Genomic DNA, 18412 nt, shown 5'->3' with positions numbered 1-18412 from the left:
CATTTACCATATCTTACTCAGCAAACAAAAGATATCCACTTTTTTCTTCTAGCCGAGTCAAAAGTTAGGACACCCTACCCCTAATAGGTATTCTCATCCTTAAATAACTAGCAGTGTTTGATATTTGTCAGAGGACGGTCTTACATTTTCCTCAAGCATCCTCTAATATACAGTAGAATCCATGGTTGACCTTGGAAACATAAACAGAACTACAATAAGTAAAACTTTTTTCCCCAAGGAGAAAATGCTGATGAGCTGAGATTCCAGTCAGGTAACAAAAGCAAACCACCAATATCCTTTTGTTACACATTAATTTATTTTGTTTGTCCAAGACAATTTATTACTTAGCTGAGACTATACAACTTATTTCCCATCTTGAGGCCTGAGTATTGAACAAACTTTTTCCACACATTTTCAGAATGCCCGCCCCCAATGTAGTTCAACTTCAGTTAAACACTAAAATAAAATAAAAACATCTAACAAAAAAGGGGGCATACAATCATGTGATGGAAGAAACCATAACATTCCCACAAAGAAAAAAAGAAACCTAAAACATGTTGTAAAAATAACCGTTACAAAGGAAGAACAAAATGATAAGACTCGGAAGAACAATGCCATATTTAAAAGCCGCAAAACAATGTCAAAAGAAGCACCTTGCGTGTGTTTCATAATGTAATAGCACTAGGTTTTATGGTATAAAGCTCTCGATCAGACCATGTGTAACTCTACATGTACACTGATTAACAATCCATTCATTCAACAATAATCTTCACATTTCCTTTGGTCACCTCGTAACTGTAGCGTTTGACTGAAATAGAGCAAACCCTGTCAGCAGCTGGACTACACACGTCCGCTCAAAGCAAGAACATTGATATTCAATAGAAAAATATATTGCACTACTCTTCACTCCACTAAAATGTCTGGGTAAAGAATTTAAAACCTGTTACTTTCGATTATCAATTAAAAGTAGTCTAATGGTCCAAAGTTTTCACGGCCAAGGATGAAATCCTAACAGAACCGGGACAATCTTCACATTTATAGCCTGATGTTACAAAACAGTGAGAGTATGAGGGGCTACATACAAATAGTGGTATTCTTCAGCCTCGAGTAATCCATGCAGTCAGCAGGGGTTGATACAATTGACTAATATCATGATATCCGTTCTAAATGCGTTAAATATTGAAAAAGGGCACACAATCACAGGATTAACTGTGTTCACATCTACGGTTTCTTTTGCTGTGAACTCAACTTTCATTGACTGCATGAATCAAGAGTTGACTCAAAAAAAAAAAAAAAAAAAAGACAGACATTTATAAAGCAAGAATAAAAGACAGGTGACAAAATAAAAGGGGAGAAAACCTTTCCAGACTGCATTCACTGCAATCTCAAAAGGGTTTACAGCAAATAAAAATAAGCATTAAACATTTTTACCAGTGAATTTTCTTAGAAAATATATTTCAAATAGGAGTTGTGACATGAAATTGACACCAGTTATCAGTAACAATCAACTGTAATCCAAACAAAGAAATCAACAAAACCGAATCCACAAATGAAGCTATTAATTTGAATACATTTAGGAAAAGTCAACCAACTTGGCCTCTATGCTCATTATACTCGCAGTGCAAGACTCCACTGATGAGGAAAATACATGCTTGAGCCCATTTAAAGTTTACTGTACAACATTTAACACACAAGTGAGTGAAATACTGGAAATACTTCAGTCTGGTCAGATGAGTTTGAAAAATGGATCTCAAAGCTGTTAAAATAGCCAAATAAATCACTAGACTTTAATTCAACAAAACATCTATGGAAACAACTGAAGATCAGAGCACATAGCGGAAGCTCAAAGACCCTACAAGTATAGAAGCTGTCTTTAACAACAATAGTCTTCCTACCGTGTATTAATTGATGTTAGCGTGTTCAGTACTTATTTCCTACGTTAGTCCACTTTTCATTTTGATTTCTTGTATGTTTGGATTACTTGGGTTGTTACCAACATGGAGTGGTGATCTGTACCCCACTTCTCAACTAATGACCGCTGGAGATAGGCACCAGCGCCCCCGCGACACAAGGAAAACTGTATATAGACAGTAGATGGATGTTACCCTCATCTGGTGAAATTTTATGTTTATAAGCCCATTAAATATATATTTTCTCAGAAAAAACATTGGTATGTTTGATACTTTTTCCTAAATGTGAAAAAATGCTTAAGATGTTAAAAACCTTTTTTTTTTTTTTACAATAACAAAAAAAAGAAAAGAAATCATATATATTACAGTAAAAGTGTTAGCCTGGAAAGAAACAAACCTCATCACAGCCAGCGTGGGAAGAAGTTGGAGTGTTGCTGCTTTCCAAACAAAATAAAATAACTAATTGGTTCAAAAGCCTTTTCATATTTTTCTTCTTAATCTAAAAAAATTTCAAACTGTCATAACCGACCCCGAACCCTGCAGAGTAAGTGTTCGACACGTGATTCATATTTACATACACAGAGTGATGAAGCATTTCTGAAAAGGGAGCCTGTTGGAGGAGGTACCTCACCATGTCTTTGTGTGATTACTGTAAGGTGTTCAGGGGGAGTGGGAATCTATAGAGTGGGGGGGGGGGGGGTTCCCTCTTCACACTGAGCTTTGCTCCGGTCCGGCCTTTAAATGCCACTGGAGTTCATTCTGGCTGCCGTCCGCCCGCACATCATCTCGGGGCTGTCTGTGATTGCGGAGCGATGACAACTCCTCCGTGCTGGCCCGAGCCCATGCCAGCTAACACTGACATGGCCACTGCCTCCGCAGCTCGGACGCTCAGTCCATTTATGGTGGGCCCTGGGCTTGAGGCCACGGCGGCAGGTGACGGCACGTGCTGAATGACCGCCGCCGGGGATCCGATGTGTTCAGTGGGAGCCTCCCTCGAGGCTTCCTCTCCTCCTGCAGCTACAGACAGACAGAGCAACATTCACCCTTAGAGAGGTGAGCGAGTAAAAATAACACATTAGACGGATGAGTCCTGGCTCAAGAAGTGATAAAACAGGATGATTGTTAGGTAATGATCTTAAATGGTTACCTAAGAAAACTGCCTTCTTCTGCATGACAGTGACAGGGCAGTCTTTGTGAGCTAAAAGGAGCTGTTTCAGCTGCGCCACCTCATTCCTCAGCAGAGTCACTTCATTCTGATGGCAGCACAAAATATACAGCACCCCACTCATTCAGTCATCCCCAGACTAGTGACAACGTTTAAATGTTTTATATACAATCCGCGGATAACTCACAGTTAAGGAGATGTTCATGTTGGCAAGATCTTCTGCCTTTTTCTCCAAGGAGTTGACCCACAGCTTTCGCTTTTGTCTGCAACGAGAAGCGGCAGCCCGGTTTCTTTCCAGAAAACGCTGCCTCCTCTCGTCGGGGTCCATCTCTGATGCCCGCCGCCGCCGTCCCCCTGTTGGCTGAGCAGGGGACACCTGGAGAATAAGGAGGGGTTAAAAGTGGGCCACTTGCAGACATATACTTGTAAAATACCCCTTGATATTTTACTTTGCAACTAAAATCTTGAATGCGTTTTGCTGGGATTTTATCTGATAGACCAACACAAAAGTAGCATCTGATAAGAGTGGGGTGTGAGTGCTTTAAAAAAAGCTGTTTTGTGAAGGCCTCAAAAGTTTGTTAGACAACACTGAAAAAATATATATTGTAAGGACTAAGAAACCTAGCAGACACTTCGAGGATCAAGCTGAGGATGCTAAAAGGACGTTTAGGTCCAGAACAAGGTATTGTAAGCTTTGAGCAACTAACGGAGCACTGTTCAGTCCATCATCTGAACACAGAAAGATTATGGCACAACCGCAAACCTACTAAGACATGATCATTCAGGGAAAACTAACACTGCCCATTACCATGAATACAAAGGTGTTCGAGCAGATGGAGGTCAGTCAGGTTTCTCCATACCAACCTTTATACACCTGCAGCCATGGAAGTGACTGGAACAGCATTCATTGGTTTGGTGGCGGGTCCCAATACTTTTGGCAATATAGTGTATAAAACCTATGCTACTATAGACAAAGTAACTTTCAGATTTATTTCTTAGTTTATACTGTTCCTGTTCACATGCACTTCACAGCAGATATACTCTAATCGAGACATGTGGTGACTGCATTAAACATAATCGGTAAGGTATATTGTAAAGGGTACACTGTTGAAAACCTCTTATTTACATCGTCTTTAATCATCTTATCCTGGCCCTCAGACCACAGTGTTCTGCATGGCTTGGACGTTCTGGCTGCAACCCACACAATTTGAAGCAATGAATCACACCAACAACTTGTCGCCAAGTCCTCTTCAATAGAAGGTAGGTGTGCTTAAACATCTCATCTAAAACATGCAGGCAGGACCCCCCGAGGACACAGGACTGGGAAGCACTGGTTTAACACATGTTGGAAACAGGTGATGAGAATCACAGATTGCTTCCTTATATCAGTAGCACACGTAGCTGCATGAAACCATTTATTTAATTGAAAACAACAGATTGTTGGAGAATATGAATATAACCCTTTTACCAGAAAGCCCAATCACAGTAGATGCTGCATTCATTCATTACTGTGGTTATCTACTAGAGATTCTACAGTGGAGGTGGTTACAAAAATCTCTATAAGAGGTTTGTAATAACAGAAGAAAATGCATCAGTGGTACAAGACATACACTCAAGAATTTGCCCTCTGTTAATTTTCATTATACAACCTACATTGTGTTGTCTGACCACCACCCTGCAACCCGTCTGAGCACTGATCTATCTTTAAATGTCACAGCTTCCTTAAGAACGATATAAAAATATCCACAGCTGAAGTCCAGTAGTATGTGTTGTCTCAGCTTTTTTTGCGTTATGGCCAGAAATGACTTTCACCTGCAGCACGTTGCTGCAGTGCTCCAATGTGTTTTTACCATAAATTTGCAGTCTCAAAAAGGTCAGATGTTCAGAAATCTCCAAAACGTTAAAGACTCTTCTGAATGTCAAATTACGGAGGAGTTGAAAACTGCTTTTTCTGTTGTCAGCTGTTAACAAAAAGCAAGAAATTTGAGTCAGTCCTTTTGGGCCTTTTTGTTTACACAGCGGTACAGAAAAAGACAGCGGAGAAGGACAGATTACAACGTGCTGCTGGGGCTACACAGAAAAGGAGCGAGGATTTAAGGGTTTTCAGATGACATGAAGAATGTCTGTAAAACATATTATATGAGAATCTGCTTCTTCCCTTTGGATCACTTTCACCGTTTGGTTCACTGGATAGTTCAGGTCCATTTCACACTGCAAGTGAACCGAGACCCACGTTTTCAAGCGAAGCCGGGTTGGGCTTGTTTAGCCCGCACCAGGTTTAAACGACCTTTCACACATACCCAAACAAAGTGGACTATCTGAAAAAACGAACTCTGGTCCATTTAGACAGGACCAAACCATTCTGGTGTGAAAGAACCTTCCATTGAGATACCAGAGGAAGTGCTGGCGCCAAAGGAATCTTCTAATGCAGCCTCCATCCCACCTGTTCCTGCATACACTGGTTGTCATTCATGTGTTAATACTGGAATATAAGGACTTTTGGCTACATTAGAGCTGTATTAGTTTGAGGACAAGTGTCACTGTATGAATTCCTGTTAATACATTTTCCACACTGCCAACTAACAGTCATGTCCACATATATTCGGAAACTGACAAGTTCATTTTTTGTTTCCTATGTTTATAGTCATATAATGAACCTGGACATAATGTGCCAAATCTCACCCTTCATTTAAGGGTCTCCACATCCAAACTGGATGAAGGGTTTCGGGGTTTCAGCTTCTTACATGTGCAACCCTCTTTTCAAAAGGACCAGAAGTAATTGGACAATCGCCTCAAAGTCTAGTTAATAGGCAGGCGTGGATAAATCCTTCCTTTTGTCATTATCAACTACGCAGATAAAAGGTCTGCAGTTGATTTGAGGTGTGGTGTTTGCATTTGGAAGATTTTGCTGTGAATAGACAACATGTGGACAAAGGAGCTTTCCATGCAGGTGGAGCACGCCATCCTTAAGCTGCGAAAACAGAACAAAACCCATCCGAGAAATAGCTACAATATTAGCAATGACAACACCTACAGTTTGGTACATCCTGAGAAAGATAGAAATCACTGGTGAACTCAGCAACACAAAAGACTTGGGGGATGACCAGAATCGCTTCTATGGTGAAGAGAAAGCCCTTCACAACATCCACAACACTTCACAACACTTTCCAGGAGGTAGGTGTATCAACATCAAAGTCTACCATAAATAGAAGCTTGCATGAAAGTAAATACAGAGTGTTCACTGCAAGGTGCTAGCCAATCATAAGCCTCAAGAATAGAAAGACTAGATTGCAATTTGCTAGAAAAAAAAACCATCTATTAAAAGCCGGTACAGATATAGGAGAGCATTCTTTAAACAGATGAAAGCAAGATCAACCTCTACCACAATGATGCCAAGAAAAAAGTACGGAGAAGAACAGCTCACAATTTAAAGCGTTCCACATCATCTGTAAAACACGGCGGAGGCAGCGTGATGACTTGGGCATGCATGGCTGCCAGTGGACCCGGGACACTAACAGTTATTGATAATGTGACACAGGACAGAAGCAGCCATATTAACTCTGAGGTGTTCACAGACGTACTGTCTGCTCTAATCCAGCTAAATGCCGTCAAACTGATTGGGTCGCGCTTTATAATACAGATAGAAAACGACCCAAAACATACAGCCAAAGCAACCCAGAAGTTTATTAAGGCAAAGACGGGGAATTTTCTTGAACGTCTAAGTCAGTCACCCAACTGTTTCTTGACTTAACCCAACGAAACATGCTTTTCACTTCTTAAAGACTACATTTTGGGCAGAAAGGCCTACAAACAAACATCAACGAACAGCTGCTGAGATAAAGGACAGAAATGGCAATAGAAGGACGAAACCCAGCGTCTGGTGATGTCTATGAGTTCAAGACTTCAGCCTGTCGCTGCCAGCAAAGGGTTTTCAACCATGTATTTGCAAATGAAGATTTAATTTTGAGTTGTTCAATTAGTTCAATGGCTTTAGAGCTCCTGAAATGAAGGGATTGTTTTAAAAAATGTTTTAGTTCCTCGTATTTTCATGCAATCTTTTTGTTCAACCCACTGAATTTAAGATGAAAGTCCGCACTCCAACTGCCGCTGAGTTTAAAAAAATCATTGAAGTGATGTACAGAGCCAAACTTGGAAAGAAAAGTTATCTCTATCCAAATACTTATGGACCTAACTGTATGTGTGGTGCACGTTATTGTACCTGGGGTTGTGCAGGCGATGGGGTATCAGAGTTCTGAGTGGGCTGCTGGCTCTGTTCTTGTCGCTGGGGGATAGCAGGGATGGATCCTGACCCACCACCTGCTCCATCTTGTGCTGCTAGGCCTTGATGAGACAGAGCTGCCTTCAGCCTCTATACAGACACATGGACAACACTTCAAGTAAGTGATTAACTCCGGCGAAAAAGAAATCGGAGAGTATGAGAATTTCTTTAGAGGCAACGGCTTACAAGAACATCTTAACAGATTTGAATATCACTGAAAAGGTAATCCTGACTTTATTTTTGAGTCATTAAACTGAGAATGATATATTTCGAGCTCTAATTTCTGTTAATTTTAACGATTGTGGCTTATAGCCAAGTAAGACTGAGACAAAAGGTTATGTTAGGGCTTCCACAGTCATAAGGAGGACCTGATGACCTGAAAGTTGTCGAATAGACAGTCACTGAAACCCTCCACAAGCAGGGTATGAGCCACAAACGGTCATAGCTAAAGAGTTTCGTACCCGAGCATATTAATGGACAGTGGAAGGAAAACGTGTGGTAGTAAAAGTTGCACTGCAAGGATAACTCCTCTAGGAAGATTGTGAGGCAATGCCTACACACAGACAAGTCCAGACCATGAGCTACAACTGTCACGTTCCTTGAGTTCAAGCACTCCTGAGACAACATCAGAAGCATCTTACCTGGGAAAGGAAAAGGACTGGAGTGCTGCTTAGCGGTCCAGAGTCCTGTAAATGTTGCATTTTGTTTAAAATCAAGGTCCAAGAGTGTGGAGAGGCACTGAATCCGAATTGCTTGTGCAGAGTGAAGTTTCTACAGTCAATGATGATTTGGAAAAACTAGTCCACGGAAATTTTTCTTTAAGCCCAAAGTCATCACAGTCATCTACCAGCAAATCTTAGAGCACTCCAAGCTTCCTTCTGCTAACAAGCTTCTTGGAGTTGCTGATTTAGTTTTCCAGTGGTATCAATGTATTTGATAGGCCAGCAAACAGGTCTGACCTGAACCCTACAGAGAATCTATGTAGTCTTGTCAAGAGGAAGAGGAGCGACACCAGACCTGAAAATGCAAAAATGGAGCCTCGACCAAGTACTGAATGCATACACTCACCGGCCACTTTATTAGGTACAGCTGTCCAACTGTTCGTTAACACAAATTTCTAATCAGCCAATCACATTGCAGCAACTCAGTGCATTTAGGCATGTAGACATGGTCAAGATGATCTGCTGCAGTTCAAACCGAGCATCACAATGGAGAAGAAAGGTGATTTAAGTGACATTGAACTTGGCATGGTTGTTGGTTCCAGACCGACTGGTCTGAGTATTTCAGAAACTGCTGATCTACTGGGATTTTCACTCACTACCATCTCTAGGATTTACAGAGAATGGTCCAAAAAAGAGAAAATATCCAGTGAGCAGCAGTTCTGTGGGCACAAATGCCTTGTTGATGCAAGAGGTCAGAGGAGAATGGCCAGACTGGTTCGAGCTGATAGAAAGGCAACAGTAACTCAAATAACCACTCGTTACAACCAAGGCATGCAGAAGAGCATCTCTGAACGCACAACACGTCAAACCTTGAGGCAGATGGGCTACAGCAGCAGAAGACCACACCGGGTGCCACTCCTGTCAGCTAAGAACAGGAAACTGAGGCTACAATTCACACAGGATCACCAAAATTGGACAATAGAAGATTGGAAAAATTTTGCCTGGTCTGATGAGTCTCCATTTCTGCTGTGACATTCGGATGGTAGGGTCAGAATTTGGCGTCAACAACCTGAAAGCATGGATCCATCCTGCCTTGTATCAACGGTTCAGGCTGGTGGTGGTGGTGTAATGGTGTGGGGGATATTTTCTTGGCACACGTTGGGCCCTTAAGTACCAACTGAGCATCGTGTCAATGCCACAGCCTACCTGAGTATTGTTGCTGACCATCTCCATCCCTTTATGACCACAGTGTACCCATCTTCTGATGGTAACTTCCAGCAGGATAACGCACCATGTCATAAAGCAGGAATCATCTCAGACTGGTTTCTTGAACATGACAATGAGTTCAATGTACTCAAAAGGTCTCCACAGTCACCAGATCTCAATCCAATAGAGCACCTTTGGGATGTGGTGGAACGGGAGATTCGCATCATGGATGTGCAGCTGACAAATCTGCAGCATCTGTGTGATGATATCATGTCAATATGGAGCAAACTCTCTGAGGAATGTTTCCAGTACCTTGTTGAATCTATGCCACGAAGGATTAAGGCAGTTCTGAAGGCAAAAGGGGGTCCAACCCGGTACTAGCAAGGTGTACCTAATAAAGTGGCCGGTAAGTGTATATTGTACAGTGGTGGTTTTCAGTCCTGGTCCTCAGGACCCACTGTCCCGCGGGTTTTTAAATGTTTCCATGACTCCACATATATGGGTGATCAACAGGCTTCTGCAGCACTTCATGGCATGCTGAGGAGGTAATGCAATCATTTGATTTAGGTGTGCTGGAGGAGAAAAACATCTAAAACATGTAGGACAGTGGATAAAACCACTGCTGTACAGTACGTGTACCCACTTTCAGTAAGCTGATATTTCTGTGTTTAAAATTTATATTTAAATTGTTCTTCTGTCAGATTCTAATTTTTAATGATAACAGCTTGAAATATTTCACTCTGTGTGTATGGGATTTATATTATACAAATTTTACATTCTGAATTTAATCACTGAGATGAATTCATTTTTCAATGATATTCTTAGTGAACAGTAAAAGAGTAATCTTACCATTTTGGCCTCAGAGTGAAGGCCATATGCAGATGGGGAGGAGGAACCACTGCTGGCTCCCCCTACAGGAGGTCCTGGAATCCCAGGGATGTTAGGCACTGTGTTCACTGTCCTTGCAAGCTTCCACATAGCAACACATTTCCACAAACAGAAAAACAAAACAAAAGTGTTCATGAAATACAATTTACTATAGCACTCTTTGTTTATTTCTTTTAAATCTTCACTTACAGATATAACTGAAGTCATCTGCACAGGACTGGGCAAAAGAGGGACCGTATGCCCATTAGGGAGGTGCCTCACCAGTGGATACGCACTTGTGGGAGATCTGTTCACAAAAGAAGTCTGGTTTTAGCATGTTTCAGTAAGTGTGCAATCTACCTCTCTTATACACGGATTTGTTTATAAATGTTATAAGATCTTAATTAAGCTTTGAGATGTTTATTTACAAGTTTAGCCTGAGGAGAATAAAGACAGAGGAACACAATGTAATTTACCCAAGCTGTCTGTTGGAGGGGGGCGCCTGCGTGATCACAGACGTCGGAGAAGGCAGAGTTGGGTGTAGCGGGTCACCTGTCAGGTGAAGGGGAAGAGAACCTGGACGAATGATTGTTGGCGTAGGAGCGGAGCTTGCCACAGGCTTATTGAGAAACTCCTGTTAACAAGATTATGAGTATTTTATCAAGATGCATTAAGAGTGAATCTGTAAGGCACTTAAGTGAGCAATGCTTTACACATTTCTTCTCACCCTAGAGTCTCTGCTGTTTTCAGACATGCTGGACGAGGAATCTGGACTGTCGGGGGGAGAAGAATCAACTTGTAAGGATGACTCGTCCTCATCTTTTACTTCAGAGGGTGTCTGTAAAGGTGCAGCCTTTAAGACCAGAAACACAGAAGGAAACACATGAACGCTGTCTGATCATCGGAAATAATCAAAGATCAACAGCTAAAATAAGCCGAACGTGGCCTTACACCTCTGAGTCAACCTTCTTACTCACAGGGTGCTTTGTTCTCTGCTCGTCTTCCTGTGTTTTACCAAACTCCTGGTCAAAGGAACCCGCCAGCTCATTGAATAGACCGACCTCCTCACAGTTCTTCAGGAAACGAGTGGGGGTTGGGGTCTGGTCTGGAAAAAACATTTGTTAGATCTTTGTTAGGGAAATAACTATTTCCCATGCCCTATTCTGGGCGGTTTTAAATAGTTTTTTTTTTTTTCAATAAAGTGGCATTTACCTGCAATAATAACAGAGTCCGTCCTGGCAGGACCAAATTTTAATGTCATTTCATGCTTGTGTTTGTGGACTGAGAGGTGATCTTCATTTGTGAATCTCTGCAACAGAACCGATTAAACAGGAGGAAAACAGAAGCTTAGGAGCAAATAAAAGACAAATCTACTAATGTATGACAGAGCATGAATTAAATCGACTTATTTATTCGTTGCTCATTTAAAGATGAATCCCACCACCCACTTACTAAGTAGATGATCCAGAGGCAAACTATGATAGCTGTGTGCTTCATCATTGCACACAATGTACAGTAGTTTAACAGGAAGATTGACTTTAAGCCTAAAAACAGTGATTTTCTCTGGAGAGATGCTCCATGTACAACTTGTCAAGGTCAACTGTGGCAACTTTAAATAATTCATTCTTATACTAACTCTAATTGATAGCATATGCAAGTTTTATAAACACATTTTTTTGTTTATATAGAAAGTAAAGCAATGAGTATGATGTTGAACAGAGGTAGTGGTACAGTAAATACAACATAAAAAGGAGCTTCAGGCTAACAGAAAATTCTGTTTATACAAAAAATAAATAAAGCAAGGGAGGGAGCTAACTTATTTTAGAGTTTGCTCTAAATACGCTGCATTGCAAAAGTATTAGTGCCATTTTAACATCAAACCGCTGCTTATGTGATAGACCAACACAAAATATTCCATAATTGTGAGGTTGAAAAGGAAGCTTTGTTTTCAAACTCTTTTACATATTCAGCTCCCCTGCGTCAACATTTTGTAGAACCACCTTCCACTGCAATTATGGCTGCAAGTCTCTACCAGACTGTAATATTAACCCATTTGTCTTTGCAAAATGCTTCAGCCTCAGTTAGATTGGGGGAAGAGCATCTGTGAACATTAGTTTTTATGTCTTGACACGTGGTTTAGTTGAATTTCAGTCTGAACTTTGACTGGGCCGTTCTAATGCATGACTATGCTTTGATCCAAACCATTTTATTGTAGCTGCATGTCTTGGGTTGTTATCCTGCTGGAAGGTAAATCTCCAGTTCAGTCTCTAATCTTCTGCAGCCTCTAAAAGCTTTTCTACCAGAAACGCCCTGTTTTTAGCCACATCAGTCTTTCCATCAGCTCCGACTTGCTCCAAGTCTCTACCGAAGCATTATACTGCCTCTTCCTTGAGGCTTCAGGGTGTTGTGAAGTGTTATTTTATTCATTTTCTTCACATTTTGCATGTAAGAAACAAAATCTATTCTAGTCTAAACTCACCATAGCACCTTCTTTTACATGTTTTCTGTCCTCCCAAGAGTGTGGCACTACTTTGTGACACACTTTAAATTGAACATTTTATGGCTATCTTTAAACAGTGGCCTTCTGTTACAGCTCTTCACACAACAAATAGAGACGGATGGATTTGTGGCTGCACAAGCAACACGTGCCTTTTTAAACACATTCTCCCACCTGAAATGTGATTCTCTGCAGCTCCTCCAGGGTGACATTAGCGGCCTCTTGGCTGCTTCCCTGAGGAATGCTCTCCTTGCCTGGCCTTTCAGTTTAGGTGGTTGGCCATGTCTTGTGTTACAGTCACATCTATGCACTACTTTGTGTTGGTCTATCATTTAAAATCCTAACAAAGTACACTAAAGTTTGTGGTTGTACTTTGACTAAACGGGAAAAGGTTCGAGAGGTATGAATACTTGTGCAACAATCCATGAATTGTTGCAGAAAGCTCTGTAGGGGACAATGTTTATTTCCAGTTGAATGGCTGGCTCATTTGATGGGAACTAGCTTGTAGCTCTCTTTAATAACAATTTCAGCTTTTCAAGTTTGAGAAAGAAACACTGTTTTGCTTGCTTTCTCATTGTGGTAATCACAAAATGGCTAAGTGGACCAATTCTCTTTACTATATATATGCTTCCAATAGGTATAATATCAGGCAGCATAGGATACATTTTCACTGTTACGCTGATGATACTCAGCTTTGCTTATCCATAAATCCTGATGAACCCAACCAGTTAGATAGACTACAAGCATGTCTTGAAGATATAAAAACTTGGATGACTTTAAATTTTTTGCTTCTAAATTCAGACAAGACAGAAGTTGTCGTCTTTGGACCGGAGTCTTTAAAAAAGAAACTGCTTAGTCAATCACTTAACCTTAAATTGACCTCCAGTAATAAAGAAAAAAGCATTGGTGTTATTTTTGACCAGTACATGTCATTTAAATCCCATATTAAACAGGTTTCTAAGGTTTTCGCCTTTCATCTCCGGAACATTGCCAAAATTAGAAATATCCTGTCCAGGAGTGACGCTGAAAAACTAGTCCATGCATTTGTTACTTCAAGTCTGGACTATTGTAATTCTTTACTATCAGGATGTCCACAAAATGCAGTTAAAAGCCTTCAGCTGATTCAAAATGCTGCAGCAAGAGTTCTAATGAAAATTAAAAAGAGAGATCATATTTCTCCTATTTTAGCTTCCCTTCATTGGCTCCCTGTTAAATCCAGAATATAATTTAAAATTCTCCTCCTCACATATAAAGCCCTTAATGATCTATCTCCATCATACATCAGAGACCTGATTGGTCCATATGTTGCTAACAGAGCACTTCGTTCTCAGACTGCAGGTTTACTGGTGGTTCCTAGAGTCTCTAGAAGTAGAATGGGAGGCAGATCCTTTAGTTATCAGGCTCCTCTCCTGTGGAACCAGCTCCCAGTTTTAGTCCGTGAGGCAGACACCCTGTCTACTTTTAAGGCTAGGCTTAAAACTTTTCTTTTTGATAAAGCTTATAGTTAGAGTGGCTTAGGTTATCCTGAGCTATTTCTGTAGTTATGCTGCTATAGGCTTAGGCTGCTGGAGGACATAATGACCACTTTCACCCTCTTTGCTACATTCTCACACTACTCTCCAATTTTGCATTATTTGTTATTTCAGCTTCTAACCTTGTTCTCTCTTCTTTCTTCCTAGAAGCTACACCTGGCCTGGCTCTGTGTCTACCTGTGACACCTTTCTGGAGAGGGGAATCGTCCGGGCTTCTGCTGGCAACAACTTAATGCTCACCCTCTACCAATGATCCACATGGCCCTGTCTTTTAGTTTTTAACCCTTTCTCTCTCCTAGACATGGCAATTGACTGAGCTTTTACTGTAACTAATTATATGTGCTCTCTTTCAGACTCTAAACTTGAAAACTGGCTCAGGGTTGATCTGTTCTTTCTTTCTAGATGAAACGACTAAAGGAGCTACATCGATTAACATTTACTTCTCCTTCCCATAGAAAGTACTCCTGGATCAGTGCTACTTTGTTCTCTTTGTGTCTCTGCTCTGTTCTCTCAAACCCCCAGTCGGTTGTGGCAGATGGCCGCTCACACTGAGCCTGGTTCTGCTGGAGGTTTCTTTCTGTTAAAAGGGAGTTTTTCCTCTCCACTGTCACTACATGCATGCTCAGTATGAGGGATTGCTGCAAAGTCAACGCAATTGACTGTCCACTGTCGCTACATGCTCATCCAGGAGGAGTGAATGCTGCAAGTCACTGACTGGATGCAATCTGCTGGGTTTCCTTAGACAGAAAAACTTTTTATCTAAGCTTCAGTGAAAAAGGAACAGGGGAATGTGTGTGTGTATGTGTGTGTGTGTGTGTGAGGGAGAAAGAGTGTGTAAGGCTGTGATGATCATTATTTACATGAAAGATAACAGCACATTAAAAGTCAAACTTATTATGTTGGGGTGCTGGTAATTTCTTTGCTCTTTCCTACATTTCCAGCTCGACCTTCTGCCATGAGATGTTTTGTACCAACCATGCATCTACTCCTACTGCCAGACGGGGCTTTTTATACTCGCTTCACAGCTAATGCATTTAAAGTAGCTTTCTACGCATAGTTAGCTGTTAGGAAATGAGGTTATATTAACACCATTAAATAAAATCTAAAAGCAGAAGGTTGCTTAGCGGTATTCGGTTTATTTCAAATATCCTAATCTGTCAAATGAAGAGGTCCAAACAGACGCAAGAACTACAAGCAATGGAAAAAATGGTAACATAAAGTCTTCAGAAAACAATATACAAATAAATCAAGTTACACGTTTTTATTTTCACAGTTGTCTAAAAATATAAAACTACCAAGGGGAAAAAAATGATTATGTAACTGTTAAGTGCATGAGTACACGATGGTTTGTTTACGGTACGAAACGATAGTATGAAGAGATGAACTGGGAATGCATGGATACATAACGGGCGTGACAAAGGGATGAACTGACCAGCAGCCATTCTACTCTACTCGCAGGCCTGGAAATCTTTGCTAATGTCATGGAACAAGCTAAAGTTATTTCTTTAGCAAAAAATTGGGATGCAAGGAAAGGAGTAGATTTTATAAGAGGTGCTGTGTTTGAGAAATTTTACCTGCCCACATCCAGGGGCTGTGCAGACAAAGGGTCGATCATCCCCCATCTCAAACAACGTTCTACAAGGGAGAGCAAGAAATGACAACAATAAATAATTATTAATAAATATTAAGTCATTTAAATAAGAAAAAAAAGATTGCTGTAGATGTCATGCAGGACTGTTTCATTTGAATATTATGAATACCTTAAAAGGTTTTCAGTTTCTTCAACATGCCTTTGACAGAATACAGCAACAGCTGTCTCATACTGTACAAGCTGTTCTAAATACAGAGAAAACAAAATGTCTGTTTCTCATACTGACACATCTCACGTCGTTAGTCACTGATTTCTGTTCATATACAAATCCAATCTAGGTAAAATTGGAAATCCCAGTCTTTATTTAATGACCATTTTGAAAATAGTGGCTAGAAGAGCAGGAACTGAACAGGGAACAAAGCTTTCGGGTTTTCTGTACCTGATCACAGGGGGAAAAAAAATCTATCTGAACTTCATCTGCATATATTACTATCTCTGAATACATTTAAAATCTGGGAAAAAACATTGGAGTATAACCTAACTGTGTGAAAGTGCTTCCAGCCAGATAACATGATCAAGCATAACAACAAGAACACTGACAAGTTCAGCAAATAACACGGATTATTTCTTCATCGTGGCACTTGCTAATGGGAGGAATATACAGGGCAGCAAGTAAACATGTTTTCAAATTTAATGTGTTAGAAGCAGGGGAAAAAGGACAAGCATAAGGATTTGTGGCAGTTTGAAATTGGACAAATTGTGATGACTAGACTGTGTCAGTTTCTCCAAACCTGCAAATATTACGGAGTGTTCCCAGTCTGCAAGGATCAGTATCTATTAAAAGCAGCCCAAACAACTTTCTGGTGAGCCGGAAATAGGGTCATTGATGAAGAAAGGAAGCGAAGGGACCCGTTGATTGGTCCGATCCAACAGAGGAGCTACTGTAGCTTAAACTGCAGAAGACGTTAACTGATAAAAAGCTGTCTATTGCACAGTGCATCGCAGTTTGCTACAAATGGGGTTCCATAGCTGCAGACCAATCAAAGTACCCATGGAGACTGGACTATGGAGCAGCGGGAGAAAGAGGTCTGATGAATCGCATTTTCTGTTTAAGTCACCTAAGTGTGTATTCATCACTTACCCAGTCAACACATGGCACTACAATACACAGAGCAACATCAGTGGCGGCAGTGTGATGCTTTAAGCAATGTTCAGCTGGAAAACCTTGGATCCCGCCAATCATGTGGATGTTAATTTGACACATACCACCTACCTGGGCAGTGTTGTAGACCATGTTTCATTGCAGACCCTGTCATTGAAAAACGCATTCACTGTTGGCTGTGGCCTCTTTCAGCAGAATAATGCACCATGCCACAAAGCAAAAATTGGTTCTGGAAACGTTTGAATTTGATTCCCCAGATCTTGGTCCAATTGACCAGCTCTGGACAGTCAAGTCTGAACCATGGTGGATCTGCTGCAAACATTCTAGTGCCAGATACCAAGGCACACATGCAGGGGTCTAGTGGACTCCATGCTTTGAAGGGTTCAAAGCTGTTTTCTGGAGACCAATACACTGTATCAGTGTATGATTTTATGTGGTTTACTATGCCGTTAGTAGTAAACCTGAACTGTGCAACAGCTGTCTAGATCAATAGGTCAAATCTGATTAAATAAAGGAAATGAACCTCGCACCTGTTGAGAACAAAAACCTGCAATGGCACCTGAAATCCCCTGACCTCACCTGTTATTGAAAGCGCTTGAACTGGTCACCCTAACTACTGGTTAAAAAGGAGGGACATACAGGCCGGGCAATATCGGCCTAACTGAAGGGTTTTGCCATCTACTCCGTGGAGGATGATCAGGGACAAAACGTTCAACGACGAAGCGGCACAACCAATGCAAGCTCCCATGCAACCCGCTCTGCAGTGTCATCGAAACGGTCCGCAATGGTCGTTTTTACTGGCTTTCTAAATAAATATTTTCGGTCTCGGACAGTAGACAGGTTGAGCTATAGAGAATATAATCTTTGCTTGCCTGGACTCTCTCAAATATGGTTCGCAATTTATCATACCCTCACCACATTTATCACTTTTATTCAAACTAAACGCGAAAATAGAGCAAATATGTGTGAATATGAATACTAGCGTCGGAGAAACAATAGTATTTAAAGCCATACCCTTCTAAAAACATACACATTTTTACTCACACATAGGCTAGCTGTGTTCATGCTAAATGCTAAGCGAAGCTCCCTTAGCTTACCTAGAGAATTTACACTACACGTTCGCAAGCTAATGCTAACGATAACTGTGATTATAAACTCCTCTGTGGGCGCAAGATGCTTCACAAACACTAACAATGTGCTCCGCTTAATGCGAGATGTAATATTACGTGATGTGAAATCCGTCCAAACTCACCGGACGTTTAAAGTGCCACTTCACTCCCCCTCCCTGCTCCGGACAGCGCCGCTGGCTGCGCTGCTACTGACCGTTGTTGACACTGACACTAGCATTGGCCAACTCTCGCGAGAGCTAGAGCTCAGTGTTACGTAACAGGGCTGATCTGTCGGAACATGTCATTTCTATGCATAAATCTAAACCAATGTTTTCAATCTTCAGATTTCGCAGCTCTAGACTATCTTATGGCATTAACCACCTATGTATGTTGTGTTAATGTTAAAATCGAAATATCTCTGTTGATACAGAC

General features: G+C 41.0%; 1 protein-coding gene across 3 annotated transcripts; it reads right to left on the bottom strand.

The window, feature by feature from the left end:
* Positions 1-294: 294 nt before the first annotated feature.
* Positions 295-18222, bottom strand: atf7b (activating transcription factor 7b). Of its 3 annotated transcripts, none has more exons than XM_047348353.1 (12): positions 18124-18222; positions 15693-15753; positions 11302-11398; positions 11067-11194; positions 10817-10942; positions 10566-10723; positions 10300-10396; positions 10072-10191; positions 7295-7444; positions 3263-3451; positions 3058-3163; positions 295-2927 (listed from the first exon to the last, which is right to left on the bottom strand). In XM_047348353.1, the coding sequence occupies exons 2-12, from the start codon at positions 15738-15740 to the stop codon at positions 2692-2694; spliced, it is 1455 nt and encodes a 484-aa protein (XP_047204309.1). In that variant the 5' UTR covers positions 15741-15753; positions 18124-18222; the 3' UTR covers positions 295-2691. The 3 variants fall into 3 exon arrangements, with proteins under 3 accessions (XP_047204309.1, XP_047204310.1, XP_047204311.1); XM_047348354.1 differs by lacking the exon at positions 18124-18222 and adding an exon at positions 15879-15932; XM_047348355.1 differs by lacking the exon at positions 7295-7444.
* Between the last annotated feature and the right edge of the window lie 190 nt (positions 18223-18412).

Source organism: Girardinichthys multiradiatus, chromosome 20, assembly GCF_021462225.1.
Source record: "Girardinichthys multiradiatus isolate DD_20200921_A chromosome 20, DD_fGirMul_XY1, whole genome shotgun sequence".
NCBI classification, from domain to species: domain Eukaryota; kingdom Metazoa; phylum Chordata; class Actinopteri; order Cyprinodontiformes; family Goodeidae; genus Girardinichthys; species Girardinichthys multiradiatus.
The sequence above is the reverse complement of the archived record's forward strand: the minus strand, read 5'-3'. Positions and strand labels throughout refer to the sequence as shown.

Coding starts and splice junctions, on each gene's coding strand:
- atf7b (XM_047348353.1), bottom strand. CDS start 15,740: ATGGGGGATGATCGACCCTTTGTCTGCACAGCCCCTGGATGTGGGCAG. Junction 10,397..10,565: donor CCCTCCAACAGACAGCTTGG/GTAAATTACATT, acceptor TTTTGTGAACAG/ATCTCCCACAAGTGCGTATC. Junction 2,928..3,057: donor GAAGAAGGCAGTTTTCTTAG/GTAACCATTTAA, acceptor GTCTGTCTGTAG/CTGCAGGAGGAGAGGAAGCC.